This window comes from Rhincodon typus, chromosome 9 (genome assembly GCF_021869965.1).
Source record: "Rhincodon typus isolate 14 chromosome 9, sRhiTyp1.1, whole genome shotgun sequence".
Taxonomy (NCBI): domain Eukaryota; kingdom Metazoa; phylum Chordata; class Chondrichthyes; order Orectolobiformes; family Rhincodontidae; genus Rhincodon; species Rhincodon typus.
Genome location: NC_063340.1, coordinates 21,010,859 through 21,038,547, shown reverse-complemented (window position 1 = coordinate 21,038,547; position 27,689 = coordinate 21,010,859). Strand labels below are relative to the sequence as shown.

General features: G+C 40.1%; 1 protein-coding gene across 5 annotated transcripts; it reads right to left on the bottom strand.

The window, feature by feature from the left end:
- On the bottom strand, positions 1-27,689 carry mgme1 (mitochondrial genome maintenance exonuclease 1). Of its 5 annotated transcripts, none has more exons than XM_048600815.1 (8): positions 27,426-27,689; positions 24,672-24,754; positions 13,879-14,057; positions 10,042-10,151; positions 8,010-8,612; positions 6,505-6,718; positions 3,787-3,919; positions 1-994 (listed from the first exon to the last, which is right to left on the bottom strand). In XM_048600815.1, exons 5-8 carry the CDS (start codon positions 8,566-8,568, stop codon positions 848-850), a joined length of 1,053 nt encoding a protein of 350 aa, XP_048456772.1. In that variant the 5' UTR covers positions 8,569-8,612; positions 10,042-10,151; positions 13,879-14,057; positions 24,672-24,754; positions 27,426-27,689; the 3' UTR covers positions 1-847. The 5 variants fall into 5 exon arrangements, with proteins under 5 accessions (XP_048456772.1, XP_048456773.1, XP_048456771.1 ...); XM_048600816.1 differs by having other exon boundaries at positions 14,002-14,057; XM_048600814.1 differs by lacking the exon at positions 13,879-14,057.

The following is a 27,689-nucleotide window of genomic DNA, read 5'->3' as shown; positions in this document are numbered from 1 at the left end:
TTGATCTCAACCATTCTCATATTTATTAAGTTCTTGCTTCCATTGAGAGATCTACTATGTAGTATGGATATATGGACACTCCAAATGATTGGTAAACAAATACATTTTAAGATATACATGTTTCATTTAACAAAACGTAGCAGTTGAAATACTGTACACTCCATCCAGCTAAAACAAAATTTCTGGGATGGTTGAAAGTGCTGCCTTACAGCTGCACAATTATAAAGGCTGATTCTTCACATGACCCATTTACACAGGGCTGATTTTTCATCAAATGGCAGGGGAGATGCTAGATTACAGGTATTTCTGTCTCAGTCCAGTGTATTCACTCCAATTCTGTGTTATTTTGATAACAGCTTATTTGGTGGAGTTCCACTGAGTGTAACAATTGTGACAGGGATGAGATTTGCAAATCAGCACATCTCCATCAACGTCATGAAGCCTCACAAATGCAGTCATCCATACCAAGAAGAAGGGTGATATAAACAATACCAGATTTCCCACAGTTTGTTGCCTGTGACATCATAAACAGATATAAAACAAACTATTTAAATAGCATCATTCATGACCTCAGGATGTCCCAGTTAGGTACTCGGAAATGTAATCATTGCTGAAGAAAATATGGCAGTTCAGTCGCAAAAAGTGTGATGTCATAACATAATAAAATGACACTTGTTTACGATTTCACTGAAACAACAGCTATCTTCCTCTCACCCTTCAAGATACAAGTGGTGATTAAACTTAACACTAATGCCTGAAGATTGCTTTGTTCATGGGATATTTTTGGGACCTAGGTCAGTGTATCTCATTGCAGTACTCTTTCAACCCCAAGACATTGTCAAGCCAGTCACAGGGAGGCATGAATTTTCTCCTTGTATTTCTCCAGCCGAAGCAGCCATTTCTTCCAGCAAGCGAGGAACAGTTCACGGTCCATGAAGTGAGCATGTGCAGGTGAACCATCTTTGTAAGCCACCACAATCAGTCCCCGCTCAACCTGATAGATGCAAAAAAAAATTTCATCTATTCTGTTCTAAAATGACACACAACAAGCAGTAAAAGCATGAATAAATGCATTTTTAAAAAACAAAATTTGCTTTATGAGAGTTCCCCAACAGTTGCTCACTTCCCAGGTTAATTAATTATAGAACATCACTGCACTGAGCAGTATTTTCAGAGAATGCTGCACTGACGGTGCTATTTCTGTTGTTTTAGACAAGGAGAAATAGTTTACTTTTGACACAGTCACATAGAATGTCATTCATGAATTTAAAAAGAATAATTCTGACACTGATGACAGGCTGGAAACCTGTTTGGAGGGATTCAACTTTCTGGCATAGGCTGATAAATGGCAAGTAGCATTCACATTGCACAAGTGCCAGACAATGTCCATCACCAAGGAGAGAATCTAAGGAATGCCATTGAATATCAGAGGACAATACCATCACTAAACTCCCACAGTCAACATCCTGGGACTTACCATTGACCAGAAACTGAACTGCACAGCTATAAAAATACTATAGCTATAAAAGCAGGTCAGAGGCTAGGAATTATACAGCAAATAACTCATGTCCTGTCTCTCTAGTACATATCCATCATGCACAAGGCACACGTGAGGAATGTGGTGGCATACTCTCTGTATGCCTGGATGAGTGCGGCTCCAACTACAATGAAGCAGCTCAACACCAACCAAGACATAGCAGTCTGCCTGATCAGAAATCAATCTACGCCATTCACTCCTTCCACAGTGGCACTAGCATGTACCATCTATAAGATGCACTGCAGCAGTTCATCAAGCCTCCTTCAACAGCACCTTCCAAGCCCACAATCTCTACCACTCAGAAGGACAAGGGCACGAGGTGGATGAGCACCACACCTGCACGTTCCCCTCGAAATTCTACAGTATCCTAACCTGGAATCTCCCCCTGTTCCTTCATTATCACTGGGCCAAAATCCTTGTACTCATTCACAGCAATGTGAATATACTGAACCACATGGACTGTAGTGGCTCAAGGCACAACCACAGAGAGGAAGATAACATCAGATGAGAGAAATTGTGACAGTATTAGCTAACATGGGGACCAGGAAGCAAAGATGGGTGGTCAGCAGTTTAGGATAAATAGTGTTGAAGGAGGAGGAGCTGGGTTTCATGGTCAAGGCAGGAAGGAAACAGGAACATGCAGGTTTGACACTATAAGAAGGAGGGGCACTAAAGGAAAGTTTGGTCAGGCAGGCTAGTAGAAGGCAAGGATACAGCAGAGGAAACCGGTCGGATTAATCTTGAGCTTTGTGACAAAAACAGTCTGTGAGTTCTTTGTATTTTTTTGAATACAAAGGTGGAAGAAACAGTGATTTGTAGTATAGAACAGAAAGCAGGAGTTGTTGTTGCATTTCTTTGGAGGTAAGGGAGCAGAGCTTTGAAAGCCATATCAGGGGGATTAACCAGAGTAAGAGAAAAAGAATGGTTTCACTGGGGCCTAGGACAAAATGTGGTGGTGAATGTTGTGCAAATCAGCAGCTGGTGGAATGGTGTGGTGATTGCATAGTTAAACACTGATAGCTGAGATTTTGAAAGTGGAGTTGTAAGTATGTTGGGATTAGTTATTTCCCCCAAGACAGATACAAGTTATAGGATTCGGCTATGAAAGGAGAATTGGATCTAGAGCAATACAAGGAAGTGATAAAGACATTTACACTGGTAATTAACAACAAAGGGATTGGCTAAATCGTACAAGATGGTGAAGTCAAAAGGTTTTATGTGATAATGGATAGACAGTCTTCGTGGAAGGAGAATCTACGTTCTGCTCGCAAAAAAGACCCTGAACTATCTGTCGCCTACCACTTCAGTGCACCACCCCGGTCCCTGGCCAACATCTCTGTCTCCGGCTTGCTCCAACGCAAGCTGGAGGAACAACACCTCATTTTCTGCTTGGGGACCCTACAGACCTCTGGACTCAATATTGAGTTCAATAATTTTAGGGCCTAAACTCTCCCATGTCCCAGGCCTCCACCCCACACACCGGGCCTTGTTACCACATAACCTGTCATTACACACCCCCTGTTGTTAGTCACTAACAGTCCCCATTAACAACTATTCACCCTCCCAGCCTGATCATTAGCAACTCCTTTGTCTGTCCAACTGTCTTTCTCTTTCTTTGGGCTCTATCCTATCGTTTACTCCCTACCCCACCCACCTCCCTATTTTCTGCATATAAACTGACGTTTTCCCAGCCACCATCAGTTCTGAGGGTCACTGGACCCGAAACATTAACTCTGTTTTCTCCTTCACAGATGCTGCTAGACCTGCTGAGATTTTCCAGAACTTTGGTTTTGTTTGTGGAAGGAGAGCTCAATAATAAATGGGCAGTCAGTGCAAAGGGGAATATCAGAGATTTGAAATGGGGATTGAAAATTGAAGTCATTCAATGCAGGTGCTGAATGGGGAAAGCAGTGAAGGTATCTTGGTGGTAAGTTAAAAAAAATCATTTTGGGGATAATGAGCAGATAATATGTTTAAATGGTGTTGGTTGAGAAATAAATATTCGTCAGTAATTTTTTTCTGCTCTTCTTCCAAGAGTGCTGTAGGATCTTGTATTTTTTCTTGAAGGAAAAATGGACCTTGATTTAACGTCTCATTTGAAAACAGCACCTTCCACAGCATAGCAGTCTCCTGTACTGGAGTACAAGCCAGCATATCAAGAGTGGGACTTGAACCAACAATCATTTGAGCCAGATGTGAGAATCCTAGCAGCTCACATCGAATGAAAGGGGAGGATAAAATTTACTGACCTGAAAGTTATAGTTGTCATCATGGTTCAGGGCACCTGCATATGCTGCCACCTGAAGGGGGTTATCAAAGGTGTTTCGAAAATATGGCTTTGGCTTCTCAGAAGTTTTCCAGTCTATAACACATAACTTGCCCCTGCACAAGATATAACAATTAAAAGCATCTGTTGAACTTGTATTAACACTGATTCTGGAGTTCTTTTCTAAATAGTGATCTTTTACCTGAAAATTGCTCTGGCTGAAAGAAATCCTATTTACGAGGAGGAAGTTTATTACTTGAAAGGCAAAAGCAGATATGCTGAACCACTGATTTCCATATAGGAATTTACCATCCACCAATACTAATCCTTGAGCATTCCAGTCAGACAATGAATCGAAAAGAAAAGCAGCTTCTTAAACTGGGTCAAGCTAATATAGATTGCAAGGTGCCAGGTTCAGTTAACTAGCTGTTCCAGGGTTGACATAATTGTTAGGAACAATTTCCCTGAGCTCACTGTATTTAGAAAGGGAAAAAGCAGTCAGGTTTCTGCTTCCCACTATTACCTGATGATTCCAATCAGAAAGTTCATATTGAGCAGGGATAAGTCCAGGCAGGTTTGATCCCTACTGAGATTGCTTCTTGACAACTTGATCAGTTGTTGGTGAAGCTCTGCACCTTTAGCTGATGTCAGCATGGGTAACGTGGACGGATTGTGTAAAGTGTAGATGATAGCTCAGAATGAAACCACAGAAGAAGTTCGAACCTGCCATCTACACCAGTTCCTTTTCAGTCTCGGCCCTTGCTCATTCCCTAGCCTTGCAACTATTTCATTATCAAGTATACTCACTTCTTTTCAAAGCTAATACTGAAGAGGCAATCTCAGCTCTATCAAATAACATATCTGGTACTACTCTAGGAAATTTCCTCTGCAGCCTCTCCCATAAAATTTAATGGCTGTTGTTTCATGTAAGATAAACAGGAATAGGAGTAAACCATACAGACCTTCAAGCCTGCTCTGCCAATCAACACAATTCTGGTTGATTCTCTGACTTAACTCCGCTTTCTCACCCACTCCCCATTTTCTTCAATTCCCCAAGGGATCAAAGAATGAATTTGGGAGGCCCCAAGCTGTTTTACTTGGAAGCAGGGTAACTTACAAAACTTTTTCAATTTAGCATATGACCACCAATAACAAACTTTAGGTCGCAAACCCAAATTAGGGTCATAAATACAGCAGATGAGGTTGAAAGGCTCCCATCCTGCAAGAACTGCACGCCGCACTGATGCAAACAGCATACAGTCCGAACCTTGGCCTCATGCTCTCCCCAGGTCCGGAGGCAAGTCCTGCTTGGTTCCAACACCATGAATAAATTTGAAGTATGAGTTACTGATTCTCTCCTCCACTACTTTGGATCCAGCAGAATGACAGTCTCGGCAAGAGTGGCCTGATCCCCGGAATTACTTTTCATCTCTAAATCATTTAAGATGGTCAGACACAAGGGACTGTAACTCAGGAGATCCTGTTCCATGGCCTATATTGGAACCAGATGTGCACCAACGTAGCAGGGTGGATTAACAAATTGATTCACCTTAAAAAAGAGAGAAAATAAAGAGAGAAAAAGAAAGAAGAGGAACAAAAAAGAAAAAAAAAGTAAAAAAGAGATGAAAGGAAACCATGATTTTAAAACATGTTAGTGGAAGTTTGCTTATACAACAAGAGAGAGAAAACATTCAGCCATTGGCTTCACCATAATCTAAGATCAGCAAGTTTAAAAAATGTTTAAAAGCTTTTGGATTCAGTTAGGAGGAGACCTGACTGGGGACAGATGCATGAATTGTCTCTTCTAGAAAAGGAGACTGTTTACAGCAGTCAAGGAAATAAATTAATTCATTAAAGAGTAGTTTGTGAAATCTCCAGACGCATGAACGTTTGGTTAGAACTCTGCAGGTTACTTAAAGACTGGTAACGTTTAACCGCTCAGTTGTAAGATTATTCCAGAACAATCCACATCACAAAACAGGACAGGATCTGTGAAGAAGCAGTTAAGTCACACCTACAGATTGGACTGGGAACAAAACTTTCTTTGGATTTTAGTTAACTGTAAAGTGATGGTATTGGTGAGATGGGATTTTTCTTTACCGTGTGTTAATGAAATCTTTTGAACAATGTTATATTTAGGTAGTTTACTTTGGTTTATTTTTTATTTCCTTGGTGTAATAAACTTGTTTTATTGTTAATCAATCTACAGCCTTGTGTCTTATGTTTCAGAAAAAGACTGTCATGTTAAATTAAAAAAAGTCTACCAAATCTGTCTTCATTCTGGGATTGGACCTGTCCAGTAGTAGGAGAGATCATGGCAGCTGAGGCTACTTCATCACATCTTGGGTATTTATAGCTGCCTAGCTCCCAGTCATAACCTCCTGTCCCTGACCATTAAATAGCTCTCAAATCTACTTAATCTAAAGACCGTAATTGTCTCCAGGAACAAAGGGTCTACCACCCTCACTGTTGCCCTATACCAAATGCAGCTCGGACTCCAATTAAACAATTAATTCCTCAACCCACAGATATTTAGCTTACGTGTGACTGCTGGGGATTGCATTGCTGTCCACAAACTTCCATATGCAACAGTCATGACATGCCAACTGTTCTGCCATGTCCATTTAGCCTTATTTATTTAATCTTGCAATACTTGAGCCCACAATGTAAAACATTAGATGATAGGAATGCTGGATCTTACCGATATTCTGCAACGCAGTCTACCAGCCCCATGTACTGTAATGGCTGATGACTCACAACACTCTCCAAGACTCGAATTCCTCTAATGTCTGCTAAGATTCCCTGCACACTTTGCAAGTACCCTGCAATTTCTTCATCATCAGTTTTTGGAATTTTGGTTGAGAGAAGGGTCTCCTCCAAAGCAGAATGGAAAAGCTTTCCTCGATTGAGAATATCTGGGGAAATATCATGTTTAGGGTCACTAGCAGAATGGCAACAGAAATTGACAACGCATTTAAAATCTGCTCTGTTCACTAGGATTGTACAGTCTTCTGTATTTAAGAGCAACAAGTGATTTTGTAGGAACTTCTTGCATGGAGGAAGGGACTCTAGGCAGTTACTGTAGGTTGCTGTCAGCAGTCAAATGACTAACAAAGTAGCACAAACAAAAACATGGAACACATTGGGTAAGATAGATAAATGCATAAGAGTGAACAGCGAATGGGGTGACACGAGTGAAAGGAAAAAAAGGTGAAAAAAAACAGTAATTTCAAGACCATCTGAAAATATAATCACTTCTACAAAGGATATGTGGACAATTGGTCTCCAAGCACACAGTCAATACAATGTAAATCCTATTAAACAAACTGCCTATTTTTCAGCAAAGTAATGGGTTGGCGAAAATCTCAGAAGCACAATTGTGGCTGACTTTCCTTATCCTGCATTTTCAGGTTTCAATTATTTCAAATGTTGGTGTCGACTAGTAGAGGGTTGGAACTGTTGCCATGACCACAAATAATGTACATTTGTCCTTGCCCCAAAACTGGAGACCTCTAATGGATTATGTTGCCACTGCAGCATTAAATAAAAGAATTGCACTGGGTGAAAGAAGCCTTGTCGTAGGCGTACAGATTAAACTTTAAAAGATAGATTACCAGCATTTTGGGAAGGGGAGTTAAACATACTACCAATTAGAATGAGGATCTTGAGACAAAGCTAGCAGGTTTACAGAATATTTTGCTTCAAAACATTTTCCAAAGTGTTACAAACATAGCGATGTTTTATTAACAAATTATAGTTTAAAACAGCTTCAGGACATAACCACTAGTATTTTCACCTGAGTCAATAGCCACCCACATTACATTACCACAGAATAGATGCAGAAAAGAGTTTCAATTTGTGGGGGAGACAAAAACTAGGGGCCAGTCACTATCAAAATGTAAAAACTAGTTATGGAGAAATGGTCTTAGAGTGTGGTGAGCATGTGGAAGTCACTAACACAAGAAGTAATCAAAGCAATAGTAGTGGTGTCCTTAAAGGGAAATTAAGTAAAGTTTATGAAGGAAAAAGGAGTCAAAGGATATGCTCTGGAAGAATAGAATGGAAGGAAGTTCATACTGAGCACAAAAACCTGCACAGACCTGTTGGACTGAATGTTTGAGTGGCAAATTGGATGAAACCAGGCCAACTCAGAGTGATCACTTAATCCCTAGCGCCTTTATATTCAGTACCACAAGGTGCACTTACTTTTAGAATACTCCTTGAAACCATCTTGGCCAAGCTCAGTTATCATTCTCCGTTTCCATCGCTCCAAGTAAAACGCTTGCTCCAAACTCTTGGTCAATTGCAAGATGCGTGTCACACTGGGCAAGCTGGCCTTCGAGTGATCCCCCTGTGACTTTAACTGCAGTGGTAGTTTGAGCACAGGCCCTGGTTCATACTTAGTATTCTGGCGTTCAAAGTTCAGGAACGGAGCCAGATTTTGCGGGCTTTCAGATTCTGTATCTGCACTGGCCGGTTTTGATCTGATGACTGGTCCGTACAAGCAGCTATCCTCACCGAGCAGGGTCTCGGGGGTCTGGGGGCTGACATTTGTTGAGACAACAGAACGGACCAAGGAGGCATATTTCTTACAATCTACTTGTTCATATTTGCTGACATCCTTTCTCTGGCAATTAAGAGATAGGAAGGTAGAAAAGCTGTGATGTTCGAAGACCCGCTCATTTTGCACTGCATGCCAGTATTGTTTGAAAGAGTTCTGAAGTACTCTGCAGGTTGCAGCATTCAGCACAGAATAGAATTTCATTTCCCAACTTGATGGATGGAGGCACAGGTCAGATCATCTTGATACTGCAACAGAATAAAGGATTAAAATTTAAAATTTTTTTTTTCTGAAGAAGGGTCTCGACGCGAAACGTCACCTTTCCTGCTCGGCCTGCTGTGTTCATCCAGCTCTACACCTTGTTATCTCAGATTCTCCAGCATCAGCAGTTCCTACTATCTCTGTTAAAATTTTCCTCAGTCACTTTGAAACTTTTTCCAACAATATAATTATAGAGTTTGATAGTGATTTTCTGTATTTCTGATTCATGTCCTTAGCAAACTGCAGGCAGTTCATAAAAGAGGAAAGCAATCAGTGAATTAACCCTGCATATGTACTGCATAGGAAAATAATGAAATAACTTGCTCCTATTGTAGCGCCTTTCATGGCCGCTAGATGGCTCAAACCACGATACAGGACAAAATTAAAACAACACTCCTCTCCAGCTAAAAGGGAACTAAAACCGGATTAAACATGGAGGGTTCAAATAAGATGCAAATTACTAAAACTGACTCTTGCAGTAAGTAATACATAATAAAGTATCCATAATCATAACCTTAGCATCATCTGAACACTCAATTCAATTTTCCCTTTAAAAATGTATGCTTGGAGACTAAAATTGTATTGAAAGTAATGGCGATCCTTCAAAGGAAGGATGACTACTGAATCAAAAATTGATCATTTAACATACAGTACTAATCTTTGTTGTATCTTTAATTGCAGTATATAAAACAACACAAAGATCATGCGATAAGAAGGTTGCATTCAGCTGGTAAAATGTTACGATTTGCAACTTGTGCGTGCGCACACACAAAATTTTTATCTCGGATTGGCTATGGACCGAGAACATACACAAGCTACAAGTCAATGAGAAACCTCAGAATTTTCAGGTGGTTATCCCAGCTAAGTTGTTGTATTCTGAACAGGAGGTTAATGTTGTGTTGGGGATTCAATCATGTACTGAGGTGAGCAGGTGGTTAATAGTGAATGTTATCCATTGTATTATCATCCAATCATTGTACATCTTTTCGGAGCATTAAAAAAGGCTCCCTAGTGGGCAGCTAATTTTGGATGATTCTTACTGTTCAAGACATTAGAAGTTGTCAGCTCTGCAAGAACACTTTACACAGATTAGAAAATGAAGCATTTTAACAGTGCACTAAAAAACATTATCAACAAGTTCTCAAGTGAGCAGCCCATTTCTCGAATTAAGTTAAATATCATATCAAATATGGCATTTCACACCTGATTCAGATAAGAAATGCATTAGAATTATAAAATATAAAGCTACATGGCAAGGTTCAAAACATGCACACAATGACATTCTAATGGTTACTGGCATTTGTACTTTCAATTTCCAACAAGTACTACATTTATCGCAAGTATTAAGTAGTTTAAGAACAATGTTAAGAATTGCTATGACGTTTATGCAGGTTTGACTAACTTGATTTCACATACTTTACTTTGAAACTGGTTAAAGAAGAAAGCCACTGTAGTTCTTCAAAGATTAACTCGAAGACAACATCCCCTGGGACTCGGCTTCAGCACTCTTGGTATCTAATGGATCCCTGTAAGTACAGAAGATTAAGGGATGATCTGACTGAGCCATTCATTACAATCAAAGGATTTTAGAAGATGGAAAAAAACAATTTCCTCCAGTGGTAGAGTTCAAAACAAAAGACTGTAATTTTAAATTACGTAAGTTTGCATTTTTAAATGGTGACATTTGGAAGCACTCTAGTCACATAAATGATAGTAGAAATCTGGAACAAACAAATTGAAAGATTAGGTCAATTGAAAATTTCAAATCTGAAATTAAAGAAATTCTGAAATGCAAATCTTTTAAAAGGCAGGTTGGATGGAGTTAAGATATATATTTGACCATATCTGATCTAAAAGGGGAAATGGGGCAGGTTGCAACAATAATGATGCAGCAGGAAGATGAGGATAGACCGAATTACTGTACAGATTGATATATCGCAGCATGCCAGTAGGTGTTCCAGATTTAATCCTTGTTGGAACAATTCCCAAAGTTGGGTGGATCTATATTAAATAGATGAGAGAACCTTGCAGATGTACATCATAATCTCCTGTAATCACTGTTCCTCCATTGCTGCCAGGTCCAAACCTGGAACCTTTACTTCTCTCCTAGCAGCACTAATGTAGATACGGGCCACGTGGACTGCAGTCCTTTTAAAAAAAAGTGCTGTCACCAGTCCAAAAAGACATACTTACCACTCAATCGAGCAATGTCATGTATGAATTTCAAGGCCAGTGCGAAACGAAGTATGTAGACTGTATGTCTCGATGATTTGCTGATTGAGTCAAACAATATTCGTTTGGTCATTTGTAATGGGCAGAAAGTATACCATCCTCCACCATCCAACACTCTCAAATTCCAAGACAAAACATTAGTTCTAAGTTTGCAATTGGGCAGCACTTGCTGAACAATCCAAACTTATAAGCTACACTAACAATCAATACAAGTTAAATCATTCAAACTCAAACATGGCTCATTTATTTTTGTCAGAATTAACATATTCATATGCTGGCAGGCATTCTCTGCCAACAAAAGGAATACGTTCAAGTCTCGTCTTTTTGAATGATCCACGTGCTTGGGATATCTCTAGTTTCATTTGCTTTCTCTTTGGCAATGTTTCAACTAATCAGAGTCAACATGCCAACCAATAAACAGCTTTTTCCCCCAATAAATTTAAATTGCTGCAACAGCTTGAAATTTGATACTTTTCTTTTGTTCTGATGAATGGAACAGCACAAGTAGTACTTTTGGCAACACGCGTCTTTTCAGCAATATAGCATATGATGCCATAAGATCATAAGAAAAAAAACAGAGCAAATAATGGATTAGTACTTTTTGCTGTCATTGCTAAATATCTCAATGCAACACTATAATACAGCAATAAAGAATTGCATAATCTTAAAGGAACTTTCCAAACAGCATTGCAATTTTACCATCTGGTTTGATTAACAGTTTGCTTTTCATGTTCTAGCCAAAAACCTGACTAGAATTTTAGCTCTCTTCTTCAGCTACAAAGGTTATTTCAACTCTACAAAATAAAAAAGAATATGAAGAGTCTGTGCCCCTATCAATATTGGGATTGTGACAACAGATTTTGATAGATACATTAATTAAAGTTTCATTGAATATTCATATAAAGTCATTCAGCACAGAACAAGGCCTTTTCTCTAACATTGGCTCAAAGGAAAAAACTTTTAGTACCATTCACATGCTCCGACCTCTGCCCAGCCACTTCCTAGCATCTTTTTCAATTTTTAAGTATATATCTATTTCCCTTCTGAAACTTTTAAACCTACTTCTATCACCCTTCCAACAGTGCATTCCAGATCTTGAGAGTGTTGAGCAAAAATATTTCTTCTCATCCTCTCACACCTCAAATTTTTAATAATCTTGAATTTGGGTTCTCCAATTAATGGTGGGCAGCACAGTGGCACAGTGGTTAGCACTGCTGCCTCACAACGCCAGGGACCCGGGTTCAATTCCAGCCTCGGGCGACTGTCTGTGTGGAGTTTGCACATTCTCCCAGTGTCTGCGTGGGTTTCCTCTGGATGCTCCAGTTTCCTCCCACAGTCCAAAGGTGTGCAGGTTAGGTGGATTGGCCATGCTAAATTGGCCGTAGTGTTCAGGGAGGTGTAGATTATGGTTATAGGGGGATGGGTCTGGGCGGGATGCTCCGAGGTTCGGTGTGGACTTGTTGGGCCGAAGGGCCTGTTTCCACACTGTAGGGATTCAATGATTCTAATAAATTTAAAACTCTTAAATAATAAAGTATCACACACTAAGTTTTTTTTTACATGGTTTACAGACCCAGTGACTCGACTAAAGATTACACGTGCATCTCAACCTGCATTATGCAGCCACTGAATCATATACAATTATGTCCTGTATAAGCCCACGCAAGTTGAACATGCCATCATTTAGGTTTGCTTGTATCGGGTAATCACTGCAGCTCTAATGTACACTCTTTGCATTGCTTCTTGCAACAACCTTGGCACGGTGTAACTTTATACAAGTGAACAACAAACATTACAGCTGAAACAGAAAGCTTCAAATCAAAAACTGTCCAACAGTCCAAGTGGTGGTAAAGGTTGAAGTTTCTTTAAAAAAACACATCTTGGCATGGTTAATTAGGAAACTAGAAAATAAGTAAGAGCAAAGAGTCTTAATACGTTTATATGCATACAACACAGTCTCAATATACTAATATACATCAGTTGCCTGCAGTTTTATGAAGCATGCTGAATTAAGATTTTCAACATTTGTTAATGGATTATGAACAGAACCCTCCATCGACCTGAATCTGCTTAAACTACCTCATAGTTGTCAAAACATCTTTAGTTGGAGAGGGACAGACATGGCAACTTTGTCCTTGAATGGCCTGGTGGCAGTTACATTATCGGGCTGCTCTCTTCACCTCATGAATGCTGTCCTTGTCCATTGGGATCTCAAAGATACTGAGACAGTTGTTCAACTCTATATGATTCTTTAGGGGCGTATTGGTTCTATCAGCACGGGACACTAAGCCTTACCACGTCTTTAAACTCTCCAGACGGTTATTGCTAAACTTCAGCGCACTTTTAGAAAAATTCAAGTTAATCAGGCATTCAACACAGTCTTGTGAAAAGGAAATCATGATTAACCAATTTACTGAAGTTCTCGGTAAGAATATCATGTGTTGGAGATAAAGGGGGACAAGTGAAAGCTCTGTACTTAGATTCTAGAAAGTATTTAATGAGATACCACTTCGAAAGGTATTACTCTCATGGTGTAACATTGTGTCATGGCTAGCTAACAGGAAACAGAGTGTGCTTCTTTTTTTTCCTGATGAGGAAAACATGAAGAGCGGTATGCCACAAAGATCAATGCTGGGGTCTCAATATTTTATAGAATGAAGGGCTTGCACAAAGGGACCAAAGTTATGGTTGTTGAATTTGCCGATGACAAAAAGTGAGTTAGGAAGGTAAGCTGCAAAGAGGACAAAGTGGTTACAAAGAAAATAGATAGGTTAAGTGAGTGGGCAAAGGTCTGACAAATAGTGCTTAACATAGGAAAACGTGAAATTGTCCAGGTTGGCAAGAAGAATAAAAAGGAAGCATTTTATTTAAACGCTGAGAGATTGCAGAGATTTGAGATCCAGAGGGATCCGATATCCTGCTGCAAAAATTAGTATTCAGGTCCCGCAAGCAATTAGGAAAGCTAATAGACTTTTTTTTTATTGCGAGCAGAATTGAATGTAAATGGTAGGGAGGTTATACTTCAGTTATGCAGGACACTGGTGTGACCACATCTGGTGTAGCATGTACGGTTTTGATATCCTTATTTAAGGAAGCATGTAAATGTGTTGGAAGCAGTTCAGAGAAGGTTTTCTGGATTAACACCTGGAATGGGTTGGTTGTCTTCAGAGGAAAAGTCAGACAGGCACGGTTTGTATCTGCTGGAGATAAGAACAGTAAAAGTTAAGTTGATAGAAACGTACCAGATCCCGAGGTTCTGAAAACATTGAACTCTAAATGCTAGCTGTTTTTCTCTCTCTACAGATGCTGCCAAACCTGCTGAGTTTCTCCTGCATTTTCTGTTTTTATTTAAAATTATAAGGAGTCTTGAAAGGGTTGATTAGCAAGGATATTTCCTCTCACAAAAGAATCAAGGACCAGGGATCACTATTTAAATAAAAATGATCACAGAGATGAACAGAACTTTTTCCTCAGAAGGGTCATGAATCTTTGGAACTCTTCCTCATAAATGGTGGTAGAAGCAGAGAGTCTTTGAAAATTTTTAAAGCAGAAGTAGATAGATTTCTGTGAAACAAGGTAACGAAAGGTTACCAAGGGAAGGTTAGAATGTGGAGAAATCAGATCAGCCATCATATTACTGAATAGCAGAGCAGGCTTGAGAGGCTGAGTGGCCTATTCCTGCTCCTAATTCATAGTTACTAACACATTGATAGTACTCTCTCACCAAATTTGGTCCTTAGATGCCAGCACTATTTCTGAAGAGTTTCATCTCTGTGCCACTTGTAACCACTTCAGCAAAGGGCTGTCCCGAGGTTGATGTGCGGACTGCAGTCTCAAACACTTCCAGTAAGGTCTGAACTGAATGAGCCTGAGGGATTTAATTCTATTTTCTGGTGCTAGAAAGGCACATTACTGCCATGTGAGATTTGTTTACTTAAAGAGCATACAATTCCTTATTTGGTTGCAATAAGACTGGCATTTACATAATACCTTTTAAGATGTAAGAAATTCTAATGCATTTCACAGCCAATTAAGTAATTTTGAAGTATAATCACTGCAGTAGTATAGGGAAGCAACAGCCATTTTGCACATAGCACATATAAACAGAAATATTAATAAAAGAGCAGACAATCTGTTTTAGTGATGTTGGTTGAGAGCGAAATGTTGGACTGGATACATATAATAAGCAGGCAATTTTGTGCGAAGTGGAGCTGACAGCTCCATTGCAGTGTAGGTGTGGAATTCTTTAGCACTCATTTACATCTTCAGCATGATTATGTTCTGTTAATTTACCTTTGGTCCCTTTAGTTCTTTTTTAGTCACAATCCCCTCTCGAGAACGGCTGTTTTTATCAGACTGCTTTGCTCTCAATGGTCACACCTGCTTATATGTTGACATGGCTCCATGAAAGGTATTTTTGAGTTCATAAGCAGATCACAATACAGAGAGAGGTGGCAGTAAAACCTGGGTTCTTTTTTGGGGGGAGTGGTTGGGGAAAGGAAAGAGGAAGAGTCCTCTCACATTTGCAGTTTCATTCAGCCAGGCGGCATCTTTCTGTTGTGCAGAGCCCTTAATGCTACTTAGGTTCCACTTTTTCGGTGCAAACTGGCTAAAGAATGCACATGCTTTCATTTAGAAGAGTCTGCATTAAAGTTAATGTCAACTCTCACAAACTTCACTGGTGTAACCACAAAACATTTCTGGTTACAGAGAAACTCTGAATAAATATCTTCCTGCATTTAATAATTTTATGTTGCCTTTTTTTTGTAAAAAAAAGAGACAGTACTAACGGAATTACTAACTTACAGCTCTGATTTAAACAACATTCACATCCTCAATTTTACAAAGGCTTTTTGACATTATCGCACACATGCATTTGTGTACATTGAGAAGTTAGGAATCTGACATCTGTTGGGGAATAGACTCAATGGGCCAAAGGGCATACTCCATACAATATGATTCCAAGGGTTCATGTGGACCCTTTCAGCTTAGTCTAGGAAGTTCAGGTGATTTTACTCTACTACAATCCAGCAATTAGTAGCTTAAGTACCAGTTAGAATTTAGCATTTAAAATACACTTCATTTTAAAAATCTCACAATTGGACCTGCACAGTAAACTGAATAATGCAGTTGAAGAGGAATTGGATATTGAAAATAAAAATCTGCTTCTGGCTTCCCTGGGAAGGCTGACAAGAAAGGGAAAATAGAGAAGATTTCTTCCAATAGGAAGAATTGTTTTAATTACAAAGGAACAGCTCCTTACTATGACAACACACCTACTCACTATTATGCTATTTAACAATGTCGAAACATACAAATGGCAGTCACATGTTTTACACATTGAAAAATACAGGTTGTAGAAAGCACTTTTGGCGACTTAGTCAATAAATAAGGGTCAAGTCAAAATATGCATGCCTATTACATTTGAGAAAAAAGACATTTTTAACAATCTTAAAAATTCATGTCCAGCGAAAAGACAAATATAATTAATATAGAGTTAGAATTTCATTCTACACTATGCATTTTTCTTGCAATCGTACAGAAAACATTGCAGTCTGACATCTGCAATTGGCAGAGAAACCCATGTCCAAGATAGCAAAAGAAACTAGTTTTTGAAATAGCATGACAGAAGAAGCACAACTACAGATCCAAAGTCTTTCACTAAAACTAAGTTCTTGGTCACCCGACATTTTGTCAAAATGTTTCAGTTGTATCATACTCAAGCTATTTTTCCACCAAGCCAGAAGTTACACAGGATTGGTATCTAAACTTCAACCTCTTTTCTCCTTCACTTCAGTATTGAAATCATCAGCAAAAGAATGGCATTTTCCACTCAACTTTTCTGCATGCACCCCTCAGACTTCTAGCTCTCCCAACATAATGATTCAACAGCTCAATAAAGAACATAAAAAATAGGAGCAGAAGTAGGCCATTTGGCTCCTCAAGCCTGCCCACCCTTCATCATGATCACAGCTGACCTACCTCAGGCCTCAACTCTTTAGTGCCAGCTCCTCATAGCCCTCAACTTCCTGATATTTAAAAAGTCCACCTACCTCCTCTTTAAATACTTTCAGTGATCCAACTCCACAAGTAGCAATAAAGGGCAGACATCCACCCTCTGGGTAAAGAAATTCCTTTGCTTCACAGTTACAGAATAAGGGGGCATTCATTTAAAGCTATGTCCCCTAGTCTGGGATTCCCCACTTGTGGAAATCAACATTTACCCTGGCGTGCTCCCTCAGAATCTATGTTTCGATAAGATCAACTCTCATTCTCCTAAACTCAAATGAATAAAATAGTTGTTATTGATGAATCAACCCCTTCATTCCAAAAACCAGTGTAGTGAATCTCTATTGAACTGCCTCCATGCCAATACATCATTTCTTAAATAAGGGAACGAAAATTGTACACGGTACTCCAGGTGCAGCCTCACCATCATCCTATACAGTTGTAACACAACTTCCCTGTTTTAAACTCCAACTGCCTTGCAATAAAGTCCAAGTTCCAACACCATAGTAATATAGGCCAAATATCTTTTTGTTCCACCTCTTAAATCTAACTGGTACCTACCACCTCTTATATTAGTGGCTTTAGCCTTGGATCTTGTATCTACTTAGATTAGCAATCATTTTGAACTTTCACATCTCTTCAAACTCAGAACTGCTTGTATAGAAATAGCGTTAATGGCCCAGACTTGGGTAAATAGGCCCTCATTACAAAGTTTCAATACATACATTTAGTAAACAATGTGGAAGAGAGTAGTACATTTCAGGATAACAAGACAGTGACAGAGATAAACATAGCTGATGAAATTTAATGTAGAGCAGTGTGAAGTGATAGGAAGAATGTTAAGAAACATCAAAATTACATTAGTTAGTTACTGAAGTGCTTGCAGGGACAAAGAGTCTGAGGGGCTAATGCACATAAACCTTTGAAGATGGCAGAATAACTTAAGAAGAGTGTTGAAAAAGCATACTTTTCATATCTTACAAAGACAGCTTTGCTTTATTAATAGACACATGAAGTCCTACAGCAAGGCAATTATGTTAAATATTATAAAACACGAATCAGGTATCAGCTGGAATACTGTGCTTAATTCTGAACACCAAATGTCTGGAAGGATGTCAAGGCCTTAGCAAGAATGCAGAAACAAGACGATGACTGAATTTAATTAAATAAAGAAACTAGAAGAGAAGAGGAGGTTATTTACCTTATAGCAGAGATAGTGAAGAGGATATACAGGTGTTCAAAATTATAATATAGTAAATAAGGAAATACTGGTTTCAATGACAGCAGGGTCAGTGATCAGATGGTACAGGTTTATGGATACAGGCAGAATAAAGATGAGGAAACTTCATTTATAAACAAAGCGAATTATTTGGACTTAGAATGCACTTCCTGGAAGAGTGGCAGAAGCACATTCAATAGTAACTTTCAAGAAAGTACCCGATGGGTCAAATATGCAGAGCAAAAGGGAAAGAGCAGTAGTGTAGCTAGATGAATAGTTGTGCGATGCACCAGAAAGATCTTCTGTGTTCATCATTCTCTCGAATTCTACATTTACAAGATGCATTGCTTCCTGTTTCAGGCCAAACACTGTCCTTCACTCTGCTTAGATCCAACCTTTCTCCGTGACATCGACTGAATCTCTCACTCTTGCTCCTTTTAACTGTAAAGTACATTGCTCTGCCGGCTCCTGCTGTTTCCTGACCTTATCTTCAGAAACTCATCACAGTCTCTTTATTCATTTCACTAAATGAAATGCCATTATTTTCCTACAAGTCCAGAATTGCAGCACTGCTTATCTCTCAATCTATTCTCCCCCTAGAAATCTAAGTTTGTCTTCCCTTTAACTTTTTTTAAAGCTGCACTTTCAAGCTTTTCTTTTACTATTAGGAAACCAAGATCCACAACAGTGTGTTACAGTGGGGTGTGAACTTTATTTCACTAAATTGTGTATCATTTTACTTACAAGTGGGAGAAAAAGAAGCTATTCCACAGAATGTCATTGACTGGACAAAATGATAAAGACAGTACTGAGAATTTATGGCACATCCCTTTAATGCGGTAAATAACATTCTGCTGTAAATCCAAAATTGTTTATAGTCCATTATTAAATTTTATCACTATAAAATTACCTTTGAATGTTGAGCATTTGGAATCAAGGAAGTAGTTATTCAATATCAGCAGTTCTTAAACAAGTGTTGATTGCACTTAAAACTATCCTGATGTTCAGTGTGATACCATGGAACTTGTAATCACAGCTTGTATTTTTTGAGGCTTACCCTAAATGATACGGGAAACAGAGAGGGAGAACCTGACCCTTCCAGTTGCTAACGAAACAGACTGAAACTGAGATTTAAGAATAGGGAATGGGAGACTGAAAGGAAGTCAAGTAGCTAGGTAAGAAAAAGGACAGCTAGATATATCCCAAGATCTCTTCTTCAGATCAGAAAGAAGGTACTGAGGATGGAGGTGAAAACTGAAAACTCAAGTGTTTTATTGTAATACATTGGGACACCTTTGTTCAGAATGCTGAAAGCTGTGAGGGAAGCCCATGGGATTTCCTTGGTTTCAGAAGAATGAGTTCCAAAGGGATATCTAAAGGAAAACACCGCAGATCAAATTGTACCCTTAACTACAAGCAGGGAACTGCTAGGAGTACCGGTAATGTGAACAAGGTAGATGAGAGACACAAAGAAATTTTGTCAAAAGGCATGACAACGCCTTTCACTTTAAATGATGTGGTTAAACCAATAAATGTATGAGGGACGTAGGAGGTACCAAAACACTTTTCTGGTGAAGGATTGAGTTTTTCCTCTAGAGAATGCAATAAAAGCCAAAGTGTTAGTAAAGGGAATAAGTGGGGAGCACACCTGGATGCACAATATTACCTAGATACGATGTGAATGTTAAGAGATTCAGTACTGATAAAATATCACCTTTATTTGCTGACCTCAGACAAACAAGCTCAGGGGAGGAAACAGAGATTTGACATATGTTGGAAATATAATTTATTCGAACCTAGCCAAGGTCAGACAGAAGCCATTGCAAGTGATACTCCGTCTGATCTGATAGAATAGAACCAGGTCACAATAGTCTCATCCAGCAGGACAACAGTGGAGAAGGATGAAGGATAATTTACATTGCCATAGTCAAAGGACAATTTTGTAACTGTGATAGAGCTATTTTAGTATGAAAAAACAGCAAAAACTGATAACAAGATACAAACAGGAGTAACAGGAAACCGGTACGGATTTGAAAAATGACAATATATTCAATGACTTTGGAAGGGAAGGGAAATTAGTGATGGGTGGTAGCTTACAAGGAAACTGGAGTTAAGGATAGGATTTTTGACAACACAGGCTGATTTAAAGAGGATAGGGACAATAGCTGAAGAGAGGGAGTTGTTAACAATATCAGCTAATACGGAGACGGGGTTAGGTAGGGGTGGTGGGGAAGTAAGCATCAACAGTTTCCTTGGCGTGGTGTCAAAACAAGTGATAAGACCAAGAGAAGCTCAGAGATACAACGAGGAGAGGTAGAAATGAAACTAGAGAAAGACAGGAATCCAGGGCCACGACAGTTGGGCCTTTAGAGGACATTTGGTCAGATGGGAGGGATGTGGCACTGGCAGCCTTTTGGTGACAAAAGTTTCTGAATGACAAAGCAGCCCATGGGCTCCTCACACACACTGTTGAAAATGAGGGTTGATGGGAGCGGAGTTTAAGCAGGCACTTTTCAGTACAGAAAATGAACTCTGCAAACTAAGATGCTGCTATAAAGATGAGCAGATTTAGCAGATAAAAGCCAATAGTGCTTTATGTGATGCAGCCAGATACAGCAATGGATGGCTAAACCATATTTTCAAGTTTGTCTTCCTTGGAGTTAAGTGACAGAAATGAGACGCATACTGGAGAAAAAAGTACAGCAAGGAAAAGTAATGGTTTAATTGGGGTGAACGTGTAATTAAGTAAATAAGTAGATGTAGAAATCTTGTGGTAAATAGAGAGCTAAAGTCTTGATAGATGGTGTTTCTTGTTTCTGTTAAGCAGTTTGAAAGTGCATTTGGTTAGAAGGTAGAAGATAGCTACTTCTCATGCAATCTTCACTGACAAGCTCATCTTCAATCATCCAAATAATCAGTAATAATGAAACTTCTAAATTTCAAATCAAACCTGCATGTGTACACATGCCCAATATAACTGTATACTAGGTTTCTTGTGTTGCAGCTGTCAAAATCTATTCATGAGTTAATGCAGCAAGCTATGGTTCATTTTGCATTATCCACCCATCACTGACACCTGTACTTTTCACACAAATACCATCTAAAAATGATACAACATGGAATATAAATTTAACTAACTTGTGAACTATGACATTCTACACAAATTTTCATAACTGAAACATCATATTCTACATATCATACTGAAGTCTGGAGGTACTCGCAGACTTTGCAGATCTGTATACTACACAAATACTGCTGATCCAGTATGGTTTTCACATTGCAAGGCAAGTACATAACAAGTCCAAAACTTCAACATGTACACCAACCAGTGGTATGACTGCAAAATTAATTTGTTTATTAATAAAGTTTATCTTGTCCATTGGACCCAACTTAAATTTCCAAATCATGCAACATTAACCAACAATGGAATCATACTGCACTGGGGGAATTAAACTTTTCAGAAAGTATCTAATGGGGATATTCCAAGCAGATACAGAGGAATGAACCTGCTTTCGCTCTTTGCTCATTCTGGAAATGGGAAGGAATCTGCCTCTTGTCAACAATCGGACAGACAAAAAGGGACTCTTCCTGGGGCGGGGTCAGTCACTGTTGAGACCAGAAAAGCTAGCTGTTCGCTCCATCAGGCCTTCTGGAATCCCCTACTCCTAGATCTGCGCAGTACCCAGCTCTACAATCATCTGAGCTTGCCAGAATCACACACCACTCTGGCTCAGGCCTGTCTGGAGCCTCTACCCATGACCTGGAGTCAGCTTGCCCAGTCCCCCAACTCTCAAGGCTTGCCGCATCAAACCCCTCTCATACTCAGACATGAGACACAACTCCTGCCAGACAAACATAGGCCCAACTCAAGGGCAGAGGGTGGTCCAGAGTGTTGCATTCACAAGATATCACCAGATATCCTAACCCTAAACACCCACCTGGTGAAGCCAGACAATCTTGGAGGAGGAGGATAATAGCCAGTTGTGCTGCTCCCTTGAGTCCATGCCAGCTCTGGACTACATATGCACAGCAGAATACTGCAAATCTATATACATCAAAGGTGCTCAGGCAGTGGTAATGGGAGACTTTGAACAGTCTCCTCACTTCCTACCAAGAGGAATCCAAGACAAAGGGCATCCCAGGAAGCCACAGCCTGTGATGAGGATTTTATTCAATGAGGTAAGGTTGGACAGGCTGGGTTTGTAGCCAGAGTTTAAAATGAGAATTTATCTTATTGAAACATTGGAGATTCTGCAGCAGCGCTTGATATGGTGCATACTGAGGAGATGTTTTCTCTTTTTTTAATTCATTTGTGGGACATGAGTGTCACTGGCTGGGCCAGCATTTATTGCCTGTCCCTAGTTGCCCTTGAGAAGGTGGTGGTGAGTGGCCTTCTTGAACGGCTGCAGTCCACCTGCTGTGGGTTGACCCACAATGCTATTAGGGAAGGAATTCCAGGATTTTTACCCAGGAACAGTGATATATTTCCAAGTCAAGATAATGAGTGGCTTGGAGGGGAACTTGAAGGCAATGGTGTTCTCATATATCTGCTGCTCTTGTCCTTCTAGATGGAAGTGGTCGTGGGTTTGGAAGCTGCTGTCTGGGTGAATTTCTGCAGTGCATCTTGTAGATAGTACACACTGCTGCTACTAACGGTTGGTGGTGGAGGGAGTGGATTCTTGTGGATGTGGTGCCAATCAGGCGGGTTGCTTGACAGGGAAGCTAGAACTAGGGGCACAGTTTAAGAATTTTGAGATAGAGATTAGAAGGTTCTTAGTCTTTGGAATTCTCTTCCTATGAAAGTAACAGAGGCTGTGTCATCTTATCTATTCGAAGTAGAGTTAGACAGATTCAAGGGCTTTGGAGGGCAGCTGAGAAAGGATGGTGGATCAACAATGATCTTATTGAATGGATGACTGTTTCTGCTAAAAGATACACTTGCCATAGAGGGAGTGGAGCAAAGATTGACCAGATTGATTCCTGGGATGGCAGGTTTGACATATGAAGAGGTTGGATCGACTGAGCTTCTTATTCACTGGAGTTTTGGTTTTTTTGTGAGGGGGGCTGCTCATTGAAATATTTAAAATTTTGACAGGGCCAGACAGCCTGGAATGTAGGAATGATACTACCCTTGTCTAGGTATCCAGAACATGGGTTCACGGTCTCAGGATACAAGACAGAGAAATATTTTCTACTCAGAGTTGTGGTGAACTTGTGGAATTGTCTACTGCAAATGGCTGTGGAGGCCAATTCACCGATTTTTTCAAAATAAGAAAACAGATATTTTGAAGCTAAAGGTGTCAAGGGGTATGGGGAGACAGACAGAGTAGGGCATGGAAAACCAGCCATGATCATATTGAATGGCAGAGCAGGCTTGATGGGCCACATGGGTGATTCCTGCTCTTACCTATGTTTCTATGCTGCCAAGGTCGGCAGTCAGTTTTTAATAGGACGAAAAGAGGCCCGTCAGCCCATCAAGTCCATGTTGGTCATCAAACATCCAACTATTTTAATCTCATTTTCCAGCAATTGACCCGTAGCCCTCTAAACGTCCTGCTCCTCACCTTAAATTGTGCCCCTGGATAACTAACCCATTTGCTAAGGGAAAGTGTTTTTCTCTATTTGTGCCTATGCCAATCAGAATCCCTTCAGCCTTCTCTGCTCTAAGAAAACAATGCCAGCCTGTCTAGTTTCTCTTCATAGCTGAATCGCCCCAGCTCAGGCAACACCCTGGTGAACCTCTTCTGCACTCTATCTAATGCAAATACATCCTTCTTTCAGTGTGATGACCACAACTGTACAAAGTTCTCCAGCTGTAGCTCATATACAGTTCCATCATAACCTCCTTGCTCTTATATTCAATGCCTTCACTAATAAAGACAAGTACCCATATGCCTTCTTAACCACCTTATTAACATGTCCTACAGCCTTCAACAAATCTATGGGCATGCACACCAACATCCCTCTGATCTTCTTTACTTCTTAAGACCCTACCATTCAACATGTAGTCCCAAAATGCATCACTTCACACGTTGCAGGATTAAATTCAATTTTCCACTGTTCAGCCCAATCTAAACTGTCCTCTGATCTAAGGCTTTTCACCTCACTATTTAACATACCATCAACTTTCACGTCACCAGTGAACTTACTGATCATATCTCCTATAAGCATGTCTGAATCATTAATGTACACAACAGACAGCAAGAAAATCAGTACCAAACTGTATGGTACGCCACTGGACACAGGCTTCCAGTCATAAGACCAGCCTTCGACCATTGCCCTCTGCTTCCTGCCACTAAGCCAAATTTTGGATCCAATCTGCCAAATTGCCTTGAATCCTCAAGCGGTCTGCCATGAGACCTTGTCAGAAGTCTTACTGAGGACCATACAGACTACATCAACTGCTCTAACCTCACCTACATACCTAGGCATCTCCTTGAATAATTCAATCAAATTTGTTAGACGTGATTGTCCCCTTACAAAACAACGCTGATGATTAACCTTTCTCTCTTCAAATGGAGATAAATTCTGTCTTCAGTATTCGCCCAAGCAATCCAAGTTTCCCTAACACACATACTGTACTCACTGGTCTGTAGTTTCCAGGTTTACCCCTATCACCATTCTTGAATAATGACACATTAGCTGCCTTACAGTCCTCTGGCACGCTTCCTGTGGCCAAAAAAGATTTGAAAGTTAATGTCAGAGGCACTACAATCTCCTCCCTTGCCTCCCACAGCAGCCTTGGATACATCTCACTGAGCCTGGGGATTATTCACTTTCAAGCCTGCTAAAACTGCTATTTCATTCCCCCCTCTCAAGGCTAATTTGTTGAGGTATATTACAGTCCAGCCTCTCCGATTTCTAGACCTACATCATCCTTCTGTAATGTGAATTCAGGTGCAAAATACTCATTTAAAACCATAGCTACATCTTGTGGGTCCTTATACAGACTGCCACTTTAGTCCCTAATGGGCCTTACTCTTTCACTGGTTATTCTCTTACTCATAATATACTTAAAAAAAAAAACACTTTTGGACGTTCTTTCATGTTACCCATGTTTTTCCCATCCCCTTGTGGCCCTCCTAATCTATTTTTAAACAACCCCTTGCACTTTAGGGCATCCACTGTTTGCGCCTTCGGTACCTACCATTGGTTTCCTTTCTTTCCCCCGTGTCCAATCCAGTAAATCTCTTAATATCCAGGGTCCTCTACACTGTTGGTCCCACCTTTCATCTTTATGGATACATTGACTCTGCACTCTCACTATTACCCTTTTTAAATGTCTCCCAGTGCTCTGGTGTGGATTTTTCAGAAAGTAGCTGCTCCTGGTCCACTTTGGCCAGATCCTGTGTTATTAAAATTGGCCTTCCACCAATTGAGAACCTTTAAGTCTGGTCTCTGTCCTTAAACATAATAACTTAAATCTTACTGAATTATGGTCACTATTGCAGAAGTGTTGCCCTACTGCCACCTGCCCAGTTTTGCTTTCTAAAATATGATCCAGCACTACCCTCTCTCCTGTAGGTCTTTCTACATGCTAACTTAAAAAGCTCCACTGGAATCATTTCAAGAATTCTGCCTCCTTTCAGCTTTTCACACTTTGTCCATCCCAGTCAACATTGTGGAATTTGAAATCCCTTATTATTAATAACCTCTTTCTTTCACTTTTCAAAGATTTACCTACACATCTGTCTTCAACTCTCCCTGACAGGTTGGGGATCTATAGTACATCCCAAAGTGATTCCTCACTTTTTGTTTTTATTTCACTGCAAATGGCTTAATTTGGAAAATCTTCTAATTTTTAAAAATCTTTTTTCATTTAATCTATTTTTCCAAACCAACCTGTTCAGAGACATTATAACACACCTCTGGAGCAGGTAGGACTTAAATCCGGGCATCTTGGTCCAGGGTTATGGACACTACCACTGTGCCATGAGATCCCTTAAGGAATCTAAGATATCATTTCTCCCTCAAGCAGTAATTGACTCCTTGGTTAATACTTTAACATCACCTCCTCTTTTGTACCCCATCATCTCAAGGGAACATTCTATTCATTGACTACTGAGCTGCGAGATTTGTCCCTCCCTCAACTATGTCTCTGTGATAGCAATTATATCATATCTCCATGCAATAATCAACACTCAACTCATTTGCCTTACTTGCAAGATTCCTTGCATTAAAATAAATGGCATTCAGCCTTGCCATGCTCCTTTGTGCCTTAATTTGACTTGCATTATTTTCTAAATAGACTTGGTTCTTCCAAGTTCTTCTAAACTCATTCATGTTTCATCCTCTATGGTACCTCCATTCTGCATCCCATACCCCTAACAAATGAGTCGCTATTTTTGCCAGCTGCACCAACAAACCTGACCGTAAGAATGTTGGTCTCATTCCGATTCAGGTGCAACCTGGACTTGTACAGGTACTAGCTAACCCAGAAACAAACCCAGTGATCCAAGAATCTAATGCCCTCCATCCTACTCCAGCTCTTCAGTCATGCACACTAGCATGTGACACCAGAAGTCATTCAAAGATTACAACTGAATGCATTTTAATATGCTAAATGCTTGTTGCAGCACCTCATCCATTTTTCTACCCATGTCACTGGTCCCAACGTGAACCATGATCGCTAAGTTAAATGTTCCTAGGAGCTCATGTCCAGGATGCAGGATGGCAAGCATAATTTTGGGACAACGCTGGAAAATCTGGGATAATTGGTAATCCTGTCCACTCCATTGAACTAGGTTGTGCAGAACTAAGGGTAGGCTATTTGAACTAAGATGAGGAGAAATTTCTTCACCCACAGTGGCGAGTGCCTGTGGAATTCTCTGCCACACAAAGGAGTTGAATGTTTTCAAGAAGGCGTTAGATATAGTTCTTAGGGCTAAGAGTATCAAAAGGTATGGGAGAGAAGGTGGGAACAGGGTGCTGTGTTGGGTGATCAGCCATGACCATATTAAATGGTGAAACAGGCTCGAAGGGCCAAATAGTTTTCCATATAACCGTCGACGTTCCATACACCTCGACAGGGTTACATAACAAAAAAAAATCTGTTGATCTGGAAAGTTACAAAAGACCCTTAGCATCCACTATCCAGTTTATTTTTGTAAGATACAGACAGATTCCAACTACATTTAAGGGGGAAGGGGAATGCTTTCCAATTTAATTTAGTTTGGTTTAGTTTAGTTTTCAAATTATACGCTCCCCTCCCCCGTTATTGACTCTTCCCATTAACCAGCGTGCCGCCACCATACCACTCAAAACGGATACTGCTTCTCTGATAGCGATGGAGCCACAAGATCAACTCATTAACCAAAAGTCCGAATAAATAAAGTCTTACTTCCCAACGGCTCCCGCCGCCAAAGAGCACGGTAAGCACGCGCTACGAGTGTTCAGCGCGATCGGGAAGCGGTCGCTGCTGGGAATTGTAGTTCATCTCTCCGCCACACGAATTAAGACAACCAGTCAAAGGCACTACAACTCCCAAAACACATAGCGAGGGCAAGTTCCTACGCTGGCGCCGTCCGAGCATCCCTCAGAAATGGCAACCAGCTCCGTAACCGAACGGGCACGCGCGGATCGCTGCGATTTGCCGCCGCGTGGT

What these genes read in the sequence shown, in the direction of transcription:
- mgme1 (XM_048600815.1), bottom strand. Translation starts at nt 8,568, where the DNA reads ATGAAATTCTATTCTGTGCTGAATGCTGCAACCTGCAGAGTACTTCAG. An exon ending in TTTCAAGGAGTATTCTAAAA is followed by an intron (nt 6,719 to 8,009) that starts GTAAGTGCACCT and finishes ATATTTCCCCAG; the next exon opens with ATATTCTCAATCGAGGAAAG. An exon ending in GACTGCGTTGCAGAATATCG is followed by an intron (nt 3,920 to 6,504) that starts GTAAGATCCAGC and finishes TATCTTGTGCAG; the next exon opens with GGGCAAGTTATGTGTTATAG.